At 38.1% G+C, this 18,133-nt stretch overlaps 1 protein-coding gene across 1 annotated transcript in view; it reads right to left on the bottom strand.

Annotated features, from left to right (window-relative positions):
- Positions 1 to 8,600: 8,600 nt before the first annotated feature.
- LOC125233523 (extracellular serine/threonine protein CG31145-like) overlaps positions 8,601 to 18,133 on the bottom strand; it is a 96,317-nt gene continuing 86,784 nt past the window's right edge. Inside the window, exons 8-11 of the mRNA XM_048139575.1 lie at positions 15,429 to 15,509; positions 12,348 to 12,460; positions 11,637 to 11,777; positions 8,601 to 10,582 (exon numbers count right to left, since the gene is read on the bottom strand). Of these exons, the coding sequence (XP_047995532.1) occupies positions 10,390 to 10,582; positions 11,637 to 11,777; positions 12,348 to 12,460; positions 15,429 to 15,509 (528 nt within the window). The 3' untranslated portion in view covers positions 8,601 to 10,389. The remainder of the gene's footprint in view (positions 10,583 to 11,636; positions 11,778 to 12,347; positions 12,461 to 15,428; positions 15,510 to 18,133) is intronic.

The raw sequence follows: 18,133 nt of genomic DNA, 5'->3' as shown, positions 1-18,133 counted from the left end.
CGCTCATTCCCTGGAGGCTGGGGAGGTCGCTGATATGGGACGCGACATGCGTTGATACGCTGGCGCCGTCCCACCTCCATGCGACCTCGTCTAATGCTGGAGCTGCGGCGACAACTGCAGAAGCAATCAAAAGGCGCAAATACTCCGCCCTTAGTGACGGGTATATATTTGCGCCTTTTGGAGTAGAAACTCTTGGGCCGTGGGGGCCAAGCGCTAAAAATATAATGAATGAAATATCGCAACGCCTGGTTGACGTATCCGGTGACCAGAGGGCTGGCAGCTACTTTGGCCAGCGAATAAGTCTGGCCATTCAAAAAGGCAACGCTGCCAGCCTACTGGGCACCATCACCTCCGAGGAGGATCTGGGGAGCATTTTCTATTTGTAAATATATATTAATTTGTGTAGTTTTAAGTTGTGTATAAGAATTATATTAAATTGTTTAGTTTAAGTTAGGTATATATAAGTCTTTGTTCTATGTTTTTTTTTCTAATATGTATCGACAGAGAGGTTAGTCTTATAAAGAGCCAAAACATCCCACAAGTTAAAAAGTATTGGAAACTTTCCGTCTTTGTATTAAATAAATAAATAAATAAATAAATTTAAATAAATTTCTCGTATTGTACATATGTATGTAATTGTGTAAGTATTCATAAATTGAAATAGATACCATACACGAAAGAAAAAATGCCAAGGCTAACTGACACTGGCACTGGCACTGGCTGGATTTGATTTCAATTAAATTAAATTCAATTCAAACCTTTATTGCGATCATGTTCATTTTATACAGGTGTTAGGTAGTAATATAGTTGGTACATGATACCCTGATAGGGCACAGCAAAATTTCTTACATACTAAAGTACATACATTACATTACATTATATTATATTTTTATAGAAGTTTATACAATTATTAATATCTATTTTACATTTTACATTATTTAAACTTTCTCATTTATATTATCATCATTTAAATATTCGTTGATTTAATAACGTTAAACATTTTTTTATCATTTTCTATATTCTTAATAGCATCTGGTAGTTTATTAAATATCTTGATGGCCATTACATAGGTGCTATTGGAATGTTTTTTAATTCTAGAGGCTGGTAGCAATAATTTGTTTTGGTGTCTCAGTAGGTGCGTTGTGGGTAATTCGCGTCGTTTTTTAAATATGTGTATATTTTGCCTCACAAATTTACACATTTCAAATATGTAGATAGATGGCAATGTTTTTTAAGTATTTTAAATAGGCGAAATAAAGGTTTGCATGTGTCGGGGTGGTTAACATTTGCTAAGATTCGAATTAGCTTCTTCTGTTGTATGAAAAATATTTGTACATCAGTGCTGTTTCCCCATAAGATGATCCCGTATCTTAGCCATGAGTTTGCATATGCATTGTACACTGTAAGGGCTGTCTGTAAGTTTGTGGTTTTTTTTATCTCACTCAAAGCGTAGGTAAAACTAGAAATTTTTGATCTTATTAATTGTATGTGCAATTTACATTTTTGTCTATTACTAGGCCAAGTAAGGTGAATTCGTCTACTACCTCTATCTGTGTATTGTTATAATGAAACTCTAAATCTAATGGAGCTTTTTGATACGGATAAAAGGTAATTAATTTTGTTTTTGTGTATGCACTTTTGCACCTGATAGTACCTAACCAACGTCATAATTGCTTTTGCACCATAGCGTATCGGAGCTCTCTGTATGACTCTTTTGTATTGGCTCGACAAAGCCAGTTGCGTTTCGATCGCCACGTAGCGTCAACAACTGCCACTTGCTGCGGCTAGGCCGGGTGTTCAACAATTCCCTACTGTAGGTACCAGTTTCCACTGCGGAACGCCATCAATGGGCGCTGTGTCCAAGTGAATTGTTGTGCCTACGACTCCAATGCCGACGTAGGTGATAAATCGCACTAAACAATAGCGCAGGTTCGACGCTAACGCGAGATCGGACGCGCGTAAATCACAGATAGACGCGACACGTAGTTTTATTGCATTCCTTGTTGGTAAACTGGTGTGACAGAATTTTTGTTTTTTGTATTCATGCACTTTTTTTTTACACTGAAACCATAGTTCAGAAACGGTTTAAGAAAAACGGTGATACCGGTAAGTAAGTATGTGTTTTTCTTCGCACTATCTTAAACGTGAACGTTTTAAGAACGTTTATGCTTACCTACATAAATAAATTAGTTTTTTTGACAAGTATGGAGACGAGTCAGCCGTTTTTTTATATATTTGCAACGATTTTTATAGTATAATTATATAATTATTTTTCCATAAAAACCGATTTTTATATAACGGCCTCAAAAACGACACTGAAATGTCTCTGCGAAATATAACCGGTTTCCGAATCTAGACACCTTTCTTTATAAGCCACGGTGAAGGGTACCATAACAATATCTGTACCAGTGATACTCATCCCTTCAAATTCATACAAACTACAATTAGTGCAGACTAACTAATAGTTTCAGAGTTGCATCCTGCGAACGAACGAGCAAGCGCTAGCATGTGTTTGGAACTATCTGATAGCTACACGAGCCTGCGGGGCTGTCTGCAACTATCGACAACTTGTAAAGAGTTATTGTAACGTAAGTAACGTAAGCTGACAATAACAAATCAACAAATTTATCTTTTCACATTAATTTATAGAGTCAAAGCATGCTAAGTTGGCAGCGATTTTTACAGCCTCGCCGGTGAAAATTATCTTATTTTGAACGTCAAACTTGAATGAAATTATGACATTTAAACACTTAGGCCGGCAACAGACAGTCTTAAAATTCATAATCTTAAAAAACCGGCCAAGAGCGTGTCGGGCCACGCTCAGTGTAGGGTTCCGTAGTTTTTCGTATTTTTCTCAAAAACTACTGAACCTATCAAGTTCAAAACAATTTTCCTAGAAAGTCTTTACAAAGTTCTACTTTGGTGATTTTTTTCATATTTTTTAAACATATGGTTCAAAAGTTAGAGGGGGGGGGACGCACTTTTTTTTCCTTTAAGAGCGATTATTTCCGAAACTATTAATATTATCAAAAAATTATTTTAGTAAACCCTTATTCGTTTTTAAATACCTATCCAACAATATATCACACGTTGGGGTTGGAATGAAAAAAAATATCAGCCCCCACTTTGCATGTAGGGGGAGTACCCTAATAAAACATTTTTTCCCATTTTTTATTTTTGCACTTTGTTGGCGTGATTGATATACATATTGGTACCAAATTTCAGCTTTCTAGTGCTTACGGTTACTGAGATTATCCGCGGACGGACGGACGGACGGACGGACGGACGGACGGACGGACGGACGGACAGACAGACATGGCGAAACTATAAGGGTTCCTAGTTGACTACGGAACCCTAAAAACCATAATCTTATGAAATCAGATCGAGTGCACGGATTTCCATACAATTTCGCAACTGTCCACACACAGTCTTATTTTTTAAGATTATGATTTTTTTCAGATTGATCTGACAGATTGCGAATAATTTGAATTTTAAGAATGTGTGTGGCAAGGCAGTCAATCTTATTTTATAAGATTATGATTTTTTAAGATTATGAAAATTAAGACTGTCTGTTGCCGGCCTTAAACCTAGCACAAAAGGGGTTATCAAAATAAATGCAAACATAGCTCCAAATATAGGTCTGACTCTACTGACAGTGTTTTGTGGCGCTACGCTCGTAGCCGATCACTGAGTTTATAAGGTTAAAAGAATTAGAACAATTTTATTTGTCATAATACCTACTTAAAAATAACATAATGATATAGGTAGTAAATGATGTTGAGGTACCAGAGTACAGTAGGTGATAGAATTCAGTCGGTGAATGGCATGCAAAAATGAAAATACCGTTCCACAACATTCATTTGTTTCCTTTTTATATTTATGACCTTTCAAATCATTAATTTCTCTTACTTATGATTTCGTCTGCAAAACGAATTGATTAAAACGGAATCGTTGATAGGCGCTTACAAGTTTTAATCAGCGAAAGAGTCAAAGTTGCCGATTGTAAGTGAATTGTCCTAAATGTTAGATCTGTCAACTTCCACGAGATTTCTCCCTTCTCCCTCGTAATTATCGAAATATTCCTTTTAATTTAGCTCTTTCGTCCTTAATTTCTGAAATAATGTTTGTTACTTGAAATCTGATTTGTTTTCCGAGAAGTTTGTGAAGCGAACGGACCGTTTAAGTGAAGGCGCTCAGGTACTTAGCGGCCATTATTTCTCGTTAAGTCAGTGGTCTCGTGAGTTTGAAAGTAGGTAAGATAATCTGAAACATACTATCGCTACGTGGCGCAGCGTGGCTCCCGTAGCACTCTCTGTTTTAATATAATATAAAAGAGAGTGCATTTATATTTTAATTATGTTAATATACCTTTGCGCTTCTACTCATATTTTTTCATATACTTAACCAAAACCACACCTCGGACTCTGGCGATCAAATATATGAAAGAGGCGCATTCCTAGCACACAGTCTAAGCTCGTGTAGGTGAACGCGTAGCGTACTATGCTTGTATGAGTGAAATATGACAGGTCGACTAAGGCATACGATCCGCCTGATGGAAAACAGTCACTGTAACCTATGGACGCCTGCCACTCAAGGAGTGGCACATGTGCGTTGCTGACTCATTAGAAACTTGTACAAACCTGAACTTATTTCTAAGGAGGGTCCGGGGTGCGGAGGCCTCAAAGGACAATAGACAGTAGGTACTAATTAGTTCCGTAGGTCCTCCCGTCGTCAGCACATCGCACCCTCGTTGAGCTCTGGCAGCCTTACTCACCGGCAGGAACACAACACTATTAGTAGGGTCTAGTGCTATTTGGCTGCGGTCTTCTGTAAAGTGGAGGTACTTCCCCAGTTAGACTCTTCCTAGACTAGAGCGAGATGATATCCGCTGTGCTGTGCCCTACCATAGAGTATAGAGTTATCAGTCAAGATATATCGGCAGCGCCATCTATTATTAAGTTTCGACAACTTTTCAAGTGACTTTCCATGCAAAAAAAAGGTTCCTTTAGACATGGAGCGCCACATAAAATCAAATGTATTAAATGGTGAGCAGTGGAAACAATATTGAACGAAATACACGAAGTCCGCGAATAAATTTTCATTATTTCAAAGTTTATGGGTTGCATAAGTCAATAACAAAATACTGTTGGCATGTGAAAAAATATTACAGCTAAAAATATGAATCCGTCATAATTTAGAAACAAGTATATTATGTTTAATATACTTATGTTTCTAAATTATTCGTTATACATATAATTATGTTTCATAATTTAGTTGTTTTCCGTAGGTACCTACACCATTAATTAGATTCAAAAGCTCTTGCGTTCGATATTTTATTATTCCCCGCGTGGAAGGCCGGGAAGTGTTCATGTGAATATACAATTTGGAAGATTGCGGCGCCGGGCCGGGAATGACAATATCCGTAGGAACTATATCACGTCCTGTTCCGCTTGCTAACTCTGACGTGGAGTTTACTTCCTTATTCTATCGTGTTTGTGGAAATTAAGGTACAGTCAACCAATTGGAACCCTAGGCCACTATACAACCATGTTAAAATGACAAGCAGTAAGAAATTTCTTACAATCTGATTTAATAACGTCACTGTGACATAGTTCTACAGTGGCCTAGGGTTTCAATTGGTTGACTGTACACTACAGTCAATAATACCTTGGACAATAAAGACCATACAAATATCTGACTCGATCTTATTTAGAGCTTCTTCACATATTATTGAACCATCAACTACGGGTCAACAGGGATAGTTTGTTTCAGTAGTTTTAAGAAACTTTCAGGTGAGGTTAGGTAGGTATGTTATAGCAAAGGATTATTTATATAGGATTTACGTACTTCGGAACTAGATTTTAAGCACCATCTATTAAATACTATCATAACTACACTGATGATGCCTACATTTTCTTTTTTCAAAATGTGTATTAACGTGATATCATGAGTTTAAAATGAAGAAATATGTTATTTGTTCTTATAAAACGCAAAAATATTTGGGGAAAATATGATTTTGGCAACTTTCAGGCTGCGAAACAGCGCCATCTAGTTTTAAGCCGAAAAGGCCCATACATTTCAGGGGTACGCTTTTTTGTATGGGCTTTGTTAGTGCAGTATTCAATCGTTCTTGGTTATAGTTTTGACATGAATTACCCTAGCCAAGTCTCTTGGGAAGAAAATTCCCAGTGGTTCAACTGGTAAAACTACGCGGTAAGACTAGAGGGAATGGCCTTCGTATATCGGATCGGAGAATGTGAAAATGCTCTAACTGATAACGACCGGCTACGTACAAAGATTATTTGTTCGAAGGCGCTTTCCGCTACGTCCCATCATATTGGCTACGCTCGTAGCACGTAGATTAAGTGTACAATCCGAACAATGCACTTAAGATACATAGCGAAACGATACCGCTTATCGCGAACGCGAAGCCACTGTTGGAGAAACTATCACTCTGATAACTTCGAATCATCTTTCGAATTGGGCCTAGTGAACCTGAACGTTACTATTTATCTTATACTCGTACTTTTAAACGAGCAATTCTTGTATATTCATTTATTTATTTATATATACCGACGATCTCGAAAACCGCTCTAACGATTTCGCTGAAATTTGTTATGTGGGGGTTTTCAGGGGTGAAAAATCGATCTAGCGTAGCCTTAGATCCCGGAAAACGCGAATTTTCGAGTTTTCATGAGTTTTTCTTTCGCGTTAGTAAACGTAAAATATGGTCGTTAATTTCGCCGCGCGCGCATCGATTCCGCTCCGACCTCAGTCGTACGAGGTCGGTCTAATGTACGCAGATAGATCGTAGGTGTCAGGGTTTCGAATCCCGGCCAGAAATTAAGTTTTTGTTTTTTGTCTTTTTTTTGTTTTTGTATTTATAAGAGTTTTTTTTTCATCTAAAGACGTGATATATTAAAATAGAACCGAGCGAAGCTCGGTCGCCCAGATATTTTATATTAAAAATAAGTAGACACTAATCACGTACTATAAATACCTGCAATAGCTCCCTAAACTAATAAAAATTTAATTTTATATTTTTATAACAGTATAGTCTGATAGATAGTAAAGATTTTTGGCAGACGTAAACCCAAACTGAACCTAACTTTACGGCCCGCCGAAATGTTTAATAAACAACAAAACAGGCTTCAACCCATAAAACGTTATAGCAAATAGGTATCCTAATATTCCCGTACTATTCATATTCCCGTTTTTATGGGGAGCGACATATCTTTGTGTTTCCCGGTTTATGTGACCTTTACGGGACCGGCAAGCACACTGACCCGCGAAATTCGTTTAGGCCCCGGTTTTATGGCGCGCTTTTTGTTTATTACAAATGCAGTATGATATTTATCAGACATTCTGTAATACAACATACAACATACAACATACATGATGGGGTAGGCAGAGCACATGAAACAACTCAAGTTTCAGTGCCACTCTTGGCAAATAAGGGGTTGACAGAAAACGAAACTGTGACATTGCAGTGACAGGTTGCCAGCCTCTCGCCTACGCCACAATTTAACCCACATTCTGTAATATGCTTTTAAAATAAAAGATACATACATACATATAACATATAATCACGCCTGTATCCCATAAAGGGGTAGGCAGAGCACATGAACTACTAAGTTTCAGTGCCACTCTTGGCAAAAAGGGGTTGAAAGAAATCCAAATTGTGGCATTGCAGTGACAGGTTGCCAGCCTCTCGCCTACGCCGCAATTTAACCCATATCCCACAGTCGACTTCTACGACACCCACGGGAAGAAAGGTGGTGAAATTCTCAACCCGTCACCACAACCTCAAGATAACCTCGTCATATGTGTTTACAGATGTAGTCCGAAAAGATTTGCCTTCGTGTTGTTACGGAAACGTACGAACGTGTCATGCTATTTCAGTCAGTCTCAGTACAAGATGTTCTGACATTGACTGAACTAGCATGACAAATACGAACGTTTCCGAAGGAAACCCTTTTCGTACTACATCTATTCTGTAAGTATATTATATACTAGCTTTTGCCCGCGGCTTCGCTCGCGTTAGAAAAAAACAAAAAGTAGCCTATGACCACTGGTTAGTAGTGCATGAGCGTTTTCACTGTATTAATAATTTGGTAACAATCTATGTCGCTTTTGTTAAATTTAGGGTTAAGTTTAAGTCTTGGTATACGTTTGTTAATTAATTCCGATCACAATGCTGTCCCTAGAACTACTGCCATACCTCCTAGTGAGAATTGTGTTAGGATGTAGGCTATAAGTAAGATTTTATAACTTGTCTGTAAATATTATTGGTCTGTATCTGTTTTTTTCCCCAATAAAGAAAAATAAAATAAAATAAAATATGTCACTCTCCATCCCTTCAACTATCTCCAGTCTCCACTTAAAAAATACGTCAATTCGTCGCTCCGTTTTGCCATGAAAGACGGACAAACAAACAGACACACACACTTTCCCATTTATAACATTAAGTATGGATCATATAGTACGAACCGGTCACGTACTAGACTTATCTACCCTCAGTAAAAGTGAAAGGAGAAAAATAATCGACTTACAGTAGGTAGGTACGTAAATTCATATTGAGAGGAATTAAAACAATCATGTCATATCATTTCATTTTTAATTTATAAACGATCAACAGAAACACGCTTCGAAAACAGTATTCATGTTTCCATACCTACTTAATTTTACATCTTATAACATTGTAGGTACATCTTTGGCAAGTCGACTTCTCTTATATATGACATACATCCATCCTCTTTACAACAATAAGTAGCACTTAACTAACACAGCAGCACATATTAATTTAATAAATACAAATACATCTTTAACGACTGCTCACTTTTCACATGTACGAAGTAAGCATTACGATACCACGATTTATTTAATCATATTTAAATATATTTTACTAACACTTTTCTTATCACTGAATTGATATAACAAAAACCCAACCACTAAAACCAAAGTTTGCGAACTGCGGGCATCTTTCTCTTTTACTCAAATTGAAGCGTAATTAGAGCAAGAGCGAAAGATGTCCGCAATTTACGAACTACGGTATTCACGGTACTCCTTCTGACTTAGATGTCGCTATCTATGAAATTATGCAAAACAAAACCGAACAAGTTTTAAACGTAAGTACCTACATACACTTACTCTGTCGTGATGCCAAATTTCCGAGACAGGAACTTGTTGAAATTCACGCAATAGTCTTCAATTTATTACACTTTGCACTTTAAATGAAATACACTGATTTGTCTTTTACAGTTCTTAATTAACAGGAATGGTATCTGAAGTTCTTAAAATAAAGCTGCCGGTCACAACGAACATACATCAAAGAAAAACACTTTGCATTGGTTGACTCTAGACTATAGTTACACTTACACAAGTTACACATAACATAATTATTTTAAGTAGGTAAAATGCGGCAAATAGGAGCCAAATTAATATGTATGTCAAAGCATACCATTTCAGTTTTCGGACAAAACTTACAAAGGTTTGCAACAAACCCTAAAGAAATCATGTTACCAAATGGAATGCTCCTCTTTGCCGCTTCGAGATCTACCCAAATGAATATTAGCTCAGTATTTATAATTTTAATGTTTTGATTAAAGTACACACTTAAACAAATTAAGAAGCAGAACTAAATAACAAAAAGGAACAAATCATAAAATGCGTAGAAACAATAAAAATTTAACCAATAAATAGGGAACATTTTTCAAATTAGCATTTAGCCTCTTATATACTAAAGTCAATCTTATCAAAACATCTCAACTCAATCCGCATGTTATCACACGAAGCTCCCTCCGCCACCATGATATGTCTGTCTTCTTGAGCTTTTAGCTATTAAATTACGACAGCTAAATATAGCAAAATAATCTAAAACGAAAACTAAACTTAAACTATTGCATTTCACTATTATTATGTACAGCGCATTGTATTACCATAATCACCCCATTAAATTAGTGTGGCGCAAAAATCTCCATTGAATTCTACCTGAGAATCTTTTATTTAAAACGAGCCATGTTCTAACTACTATCACATCCATAAAATTGTGGCACTCAAGGATGATCTCCCTCTCTGGGACCCCTGAACCAGCACAATCAAGCCATCACAAACATGCCTATCAATAATTTAGTTCCATTAAAATAAATACAGAAAACTTCTACAAATCAATACTGATTCCAATTGTAAAACCTATTTGGTCATTGCGAAAACGGCATTTTTGGCTTGTACAATGGCTTCTTACAGAGTCAGTGGAATGACTTCAAACGTTCACCCAATGTCATTTGGATACTCTTTGGCACTAAAATCTTAAGTCTAAGTCCGGGGTAGTGTTTACCTTAGACCGTAGCTTTATCACACATAGTTCCATCACATAGGTGGGTCTAACGGTCATACAAAGTCGTTGACATCGTTGTTGTCGACGGGGGCTTCGGATTTCTGGACGCACTTGCGGATGGCGTCGAGAATGATGGCGGTCCGCCGGTCTAGGGCGGCCATGTGCGGCTCCCAGAGGACGGGCGAGACCGGGTCCACCTTCATCGCGTCTCGGAGGGACGATGAAAGCGGCTTGCCGTTGTGGAACCTGGGCAAGGTGAATATAATGTTCACAAATAATGTTTTGGTTTGATGAGCTCTACTTCTTTTCACAAGTGTGCAATCTTTTATGCCGTGCTTTTTGTACATGTCCAGATTGTTAAAGATGGTTAGCTAAAAAATGTAGGTACGTAGACAGAACCATTACACCTCACAAACTTTGCTCTGACAAGAACTGTAGATGGTGGAGATGCTGGGATATACTAGAAAAATTTATAAAGTCATTTTTCACATCATGACTAACCGTGCATGTAGTTTTACAGATGTTTCCAAAATTGCATTGAGAAAGAAACATTTTATAAACGCGCTGTTTTCGGATATTAAATTTTATCATAGCTAGAGCTAAAACGATGTGGCAATTAGATTACGCGCGGTACAATCAAACTATTTAAAAAACAAATTGTGAAAATTCGAGCGAAACATATGCAAATTAAATAACTACTTCAAGGTGCATACCTATAAAACGCAAAATGTGCTCTCTACTATAACATGACGTTAAAAGTGTGGCCTAAAGTCCCTAAAGAGGCAGCACAACAATAATCAGTCGGTAGTGGAAGGTATAGCTTCTACGCCCTTTAACAACAAAACATCATTTTATAATTTCGACTGAACATTCCATTTGATGTGCCTTGGTGGAACGCTACAATGCGATTGGTCTCCTGTACTGTCACCATTCTAAGTGCCAGTAAATTAAAAAAAAATAGATTGGGCAGCCTTGGTGTAGCGGTGTTATAAAACCCAGTCCGTCGTAGAAGCCCTGCAGACCACTCTCTGACAACGGACCTACGAGCATGACATAGATTTATGGTTCGAAAGTGACACTTAATACCAATCTACAAATAATCGATGGCAACAAGGCATTTTTTGTGGCGCCATCTATGTGTGGTGTAGTGTATGCGCGTTCTTAGGCGGTCGCATTTTAATTTATGGGATGGTATGATCTTCTTATATTTAATCTATGCTACGAGTTACGTTGCGGTTATAGCGGTTGGCAAGGCTTTAGTATTACGGTTCAGTCTTGGTTACTTATTACGGATAGTTACTTGAGTAGCGTGGCGAGCGTGGTCTGCCGCACGAGGCAGCACTGCAGCAGCGGCGCCAGGATGCTGAGCTCGTCGTGGAACGCCTTGCCGAACGCGCGGCCTTGGTCCAAGTGCAGCGGGAACGTTTCGTTCCCGAACATTCTGGAACGATTTCTCCGTTAACGCCACACATCGTCCATATGTATCACAGTTAAAGCAGTTTCGCACTACGTTCGATTCGAACCCGATTCCGATCCGTGAAAATAAGATCCGTCATAGCCGTAGAACAACACAAAAACAACAGGGTATTATAAGTTTGACGTGTCTGTTTGTATGTCTGTCTGTGGTATCGTAGCTCCCGAACGGATAAACCGATTTAGATTTAGTTTTTTTTTGTCTGAAAACTAAGTTAGTCGGGAGTGTTCTTAGCCATGTTTCATGAAAATCTGTCTACTATTTACGGTTGGGGGTTTTTCAAAATTTTAATTTTGTGGTTATGTTATTATGGTTAGGTACTTTACGCACTACATCCGATCTTCGTCGTCAGATTCGGATCTGATGTGGTGTGAAACCACTCTTAAAGTGTAAAAATGCGATACTTGTTTGCTTCTCGACACATGCGCTTATCCTGATATTTCGCGCGCGTTAAGTTTTTATTTTATTATGTTAAAAAAATACGTAAATAAAAGAAAAACCTTATGTTAAAAAAAAAGTTACTTTAAAGATACGAACTTGAAAGTTTCATAGTGATGCCGGTCCATATTGCCGGTGAGAAAGTCGAAGATGGCCATGTCCATCAAGTCGAGCATCCGCCGCCCCGAGTCGTACGGCGCCGTAGTTTTCACCTAACAACAAAATCGAAACATTTAAAGCTCGGCCACACATGCGCGTTTTGATAGCGTAGACGAAGCGGTAGCAGAGCGTTAGCGGAGCGCAACGATAGCGGTGCGCCGGACGAAGGCTGGCGTTGCGCCCAGCGGACGCCGGCGGGAACTAACGAGCGCGGATTGCGGTGGAATGCGCGCGGATTGCAGCGGCAGCGTTCCGCCGGCGCACCGCTATCATTGCGCTCCGCTAACGCTACGCTCTACGCTATCAAAACGCTTTATGTGTGGCGGTGGCTTTAGGGTCAGTTGCACCAAACCGTCTGTCACCGTTAAAGCATTCGTTAAATTTTACTGTATGGAAAGTTCCATAGACGTCTGCTGCAAGGCGATGATGTGTCTGTGAAATGTGGTTGATGGAACAGACCCTTAGCCAGCAAATAAAATTTTAACACATATCTTTCTTCTCATTACACACAACCGTATGGCTCACGTTTTCTCTTAGACTGACCAAAATTCTTACAGATTGGGATTGAAACCATACTATTTATGAAAAATGCTACGGAAATTGCCAGATGCACATTTAGCTTAGACGAACCCCACTATTATATTCAACTGCATACGTAGATGCACACTTATCCATCCACATTTATTTAGGCGTCGAATAAATAAGAAAATTTCGTAAATAAATGCAACGATCATACACATACTGGCACTATAAATTAATATAATTAGGTTACATTTTACCCAAAAAATTATAAGGAGGTAGTTACTCCGTCTTATTTCTTACTTTTATAAGTTTTATTATTCTTGGATACGATTATCGTATCAATCGTTTCGACACCCTTTATATGCATTGCCCTCAATTGTCTCTATTTCTCAACACACATTCTGACATTTACATACAATTTCCATACATCAAAACCGATTTGGCACAAATGGAGTAACATTTTCAGATTTACATACCTATACGCCTAACGTATCAACTTACTATGCAATACTGAATAACAATATTCACTTTCGTATTGTAAGGGAATTAACTTGAATTTATTTGTCAAAGTAGAACGGAATTTCAGGACAAGTGCGTAAGGAAATAACTAATGAGATGAGTGTAGAATTTTAATACAAGTGCGAAAGAGAGGAAGTTTCCTCTTCGCACATGCATTATAACATGTTTATCATTACGTTTTTTTTTTTTTTATTATAAACTGGCCAGTGATTGACCTTAGTCGCACCTGATGGAAAGTGATGACACACGTATGGCCCTTTAAATTTTCGACATGGGCTCATTAATGCGACTTTAATGCGACCCCTCCTCGCATTAATGCGACAAAATAGCATCATGTGTACTTACTGAAAAATTATATACAGTCTCCATCAGGTATATAATAAGTAATAATTATCAAGACGATAAAGTACATTATATTCAGATATTTGATCAGTCGCTTTTCGGTGAAGGAAAACATCGTGAGGAAACCGGACTAATTCCAATAAGGTCTAGTTTACCCTTCGGGTTGGAAGGTCAGATGGCAGTCGCTTTCGTAAAAACTAGTGCCTACGCCAAATCTTGGGATTAGTTGTCAAAGCGGACCCCAGGCTCCCATGAGATGGCAAATGCCGGGATAACGCAAGGAGGATGATGATGATATTCAGATATTTGATGAGCATCAAAGAAAACAAAGGAAACTTTGCTTGCTGTAGTTAAAAAAAGTATTGTACCGATTGCACCTGAATTATAAAATATGCAGTTATGTACAGTCACACAATTAGAATCCTAGGCCTCTATAACCCTGTCGTATTGACAGCGTTCTCTATTTGCTATAGAAGTCAGTTTAAATTTTACTGTGAAAGGGTTCTACAGTGGTATAGGATTCAGATTGGTTGACTGTACTCTTAACACTGTTAAGAGTTTAGAGACACAACTATCAAACGTGTCGCATCATCCTAATAAGTAATAAACTAAACTACTTCATACATTCGTGTCTGGTTTATATCCTGGGGCCGATTTTTGAGTCTCACGGCGTTCGAATTCAGAAAATTGTCACTGAAAATAATAGGCAATTCACCGTTTTCAACCGGTGTTTAGTGACAGTGAGACTCAAAAATCGCCCCCCTGATGTCTCATCAATTTCTTATTATTACACACCTTTACAACACCGATAAATATATCTACATTGAAGCTTTTCGAAAGTGGAAAGTTAATGTACGAAAGTGAAATGTTATAGGTACTTAGTAATTTTATAGTCAGTTAGATATACACCTAATACTTAGCAAGTAAAACAACTACATTACTTTGTAAAGCACTCCTTTACTCAGCTTAGTTCGTAGCTCTAAGTTGGCCGTTCTTGATTTTACTTTCTTTAGTTTACTGCGCCTGACGTAATATTACAGCAAAAATGTCCGCTCAGGCGGCCGTAGCCGAATGGCACAACCGCTCACGAAACGAAACGCTCGTAGATATCTATCTCTATCGCTCTTGCGTATTGGCGCGACAGAGCCAGACTACTTTTCGCGGCGTTTCGTTTTCGTTTCACGTCGCAGAAATGCCATTCGGCTACGGCACCTGAGCGGAAATATTTGCTGTAATATTACGTCAGGCGCAGTAAACTAAAGAAAGTAAAATCAAAAACGATATAATACGGGACTGACAAAGTCCATACAAAAAAGCGTACCCCTGAAATATAGCTTTTTAGGCTTAAAACTAGATGGCGCTGTTGCGCAGCCTGGAAGTGGCCAATATCATATTTTCCCCAATTATTTTTGCGCGTTTTTATTTTCTATAAGAACAAATGACACATTTCTTTATTTTAATATCATGATATCATGTCAATACATATTTTGAAAAAAAAAAAAAATTGTAGGCATCATCAATGTAGTTATGATAGTATTTAATAGGTGGCGCTAAAGATGGAGGTACGATTCTTAGTATGAAGATTGTGAATCCTATACAAATTATAGTCCTTAGTAAAATTAATAATTTGTATTGTACCGTTTCGCAGTAGTCAGACTGCAACTCCCACTGGGCTTTTCTTCGTTTGTGATACGATCGTCTCCATGGATGTCTCCACACCTGAAAGAATACGCGATTATAACTAAGTAGCTAGTTACTCGTCACCTACTCGATGAACGTTCCCCATACTATAACATGGGGTAAGTTTTCCTGTAAGTAATCTATAGATTGAAGGCGATATAGTTAAGGTGGGGATGGTTGGGAGGGGGGAGGGGATTTTTTTAGCTATTTTCTTAAATTACTTGAAAATAACTCGACTAAAAATTATATATTTTTTTACTTATAAAAAGCTCTTTCATTTGGTATGTAATATCACAATATAGTTAAAAAAAGTATGATTTTTAATTTTAGTTTTTACCCCGCAAAAGTGGCCCCTATAATAATATTGTCTTAATTTAAACTACATGTCCGTCTTTGGGTCACAGGTTAAAATATGTGTGCCAAATTTCAAGTTAATCAGTTCAGTAATTTTGGAGAAAATTGACCGTGACAGACGGACATATAGATGCACGAGTGATCCTATAAGGGTTCCATTTTTCCTTTTTGAGGTACGGAACCCTAAAAAAATACAAAATTACAGAGCGGACTTATTTACGGTAAGCATATTATTACGGTGCTAATACGTATCATTAGTTTTGAAATATGACGCGGCTTGGATTTCTTGTTCTTATTGCGAATAAGTAAAACAAGACACATATTCTACAGATATATGTTTGTTCTCATTGTGCTACGTAGGTATAAATAATAGTAGATTATACACCAAGGGAATAAAACACTGTTTTATGTCACGGGCGCGACATTGAATCCTGAACGTAACGAAGGACTCCTAGTTTTACTCCCGAGCGTAGCGAGTCCTGAGTGCAGTGAGAGATTCAAGCGCCCAAGACAAAAACAGTTTTATTCCCGAGGTATATACTCTACTTTTCTCACCTTATGCGAGACAAGAAAAAACAGCAAATTAATAGTGTTTATATTTATATATTTAAGAAAATAATTATAATTTAAAAATACAAGTTTATATTTGAGACATTAGTCCAATTATGGAAACTTGTCACAACTCGTTTCTGACAGCATTTCAACAAATGAAGATCGTGCGTCAAATGAAAATCGAGTCGGTCGCGGCTTCGGTTTTTGAAAATCGAGTTGGCCATGCCCGCCGCGGGCATTACGGCTTAACGAAATTAGACTTTATCGTCAAAGCAATAAGGTACAATTATTTGGCAATTACATTATTGCGCCGTGTGTAATAATGAATTTTCATACAACATTATATCACGGTTGTTGACAAGGGATATAATGTCATGCTTTCCGTGAAGTTCTAATGACATATAATCCGACTTTGTCGAGCATGAGGTGTGAAAATAAACATTATAGGACATTCTTACACAGATTGATTGAGTCCCACGGTAAGCTTATGAAAGCTTGTGTAGCAGGTACTCAGACAACGATATATATAATAATAGCTTTTGCCCACGGCTTCGCCCGCTTTAGAAAGAGACAAAAGTAATAGCTTCTGTCACTCTCCATCCCTTCAACTATCTCCACTTAAAAAATCACGTCAATAAAGGAGAAATTCATATGTTATATACTGGACACAAAAATGTCTGTATCAGACTTATATTGACCGCGATATAGGCCATGATTACCTAATTGATTTTTATCGAGCTCCCGATATTGCGATTGCGACGCAGTTACATCCATCATGATCACGGAAAACTCGTGCATGATGATATTGGGGGCTCGACAAAGGTCAAAAAGGTAATCACGGTCAATATGTATAAGTCTAATGAAACTAACCATGAATCATTCAAAAATCAAAACTTGACTTTGAGAGCAAAGATGTCAGAGACCGACAACAAAGAAACATTGGCACCCTTGCTTTGAGGATTAAAAAAAAGCATTAAGTAGGTAATTAGGTATCAAATTGGTTATGTCAATATTACGTGTTAGGTGCATGTTATCGTAAGTTACATTTTGTACTAGTTGCACGAATGCACGCTCATTACTTATTACGTTGTGTGGTTGGCATCGATAACCTAAATTATTAACTTCAAGACTAGTTTTTTTTTTGATAAACATGGCGCTACTCATAGTGTAACAAAAGCTGAACTGTATGAGTAGGCGAATCATAATATTTAACTATTTTATAAAATGTTGGTACTTTCTGAAAACACGTAAGAAACTTTTTAGAAATAAATGCAACAAAAGTTAATACTGAAGTTAGACTGACTATATATAACATACCTTTCGTTCAGCTAGCTCGGAGGAAGGAAGGAACGCAGCAAAGCTTCCCTCCAACATGTCGGGGTTCCCACAGATAGCGTGCCCGGTGTCGCAGTAGTAGGAGCACTTTCCGTGGAAGCAGAAGTTGTTCGCCGGCGAGACGAAGAATGTATTCAACAATTGCTTACCTTTCGTTCAGCTAGCTCGGAGGAAGGGAGGAACGCAGCGAAGCTTCCCTCCAACATGTCGGGGTTCCCACAGATAGCGTGCCCGGTGTCGCAGTAGTAGGAGCACTTTCCGTGGAAGCAGAAGTTGTTCGCCGGCGAGACGAAGAATGTCTTCAACAATTGCGTACCTTTCGTTCAGCTAGCTCGGAGGAAGGAAGGAACGCAGCGAAGCTTCCCTCTAACATGTCGGGGTTCCCACAGATAGCGTGCCCGGTGTCGCAGTAGTAGGAGCAC

This window comes from Leguminivora glycinivorella, chromosome 14, assembly GCF_023078275.1.
Source record: "Leguminivora glycinivorella isolate SPB_JAAS2020 chromosome 14, LegGlyc_1.1, whole genome shotgun sequence".
NCBI lineage: Eukaryota > Metazoa > Arthropoda > Insecta > Lepidoptera > Tortricidae > Leguminivora > Leguminivora glycinivorella.
Note: the sequence above shows the minus strand (reverse complement) of the source record. Positions and strands in the feature narration are given on the sequence as shown.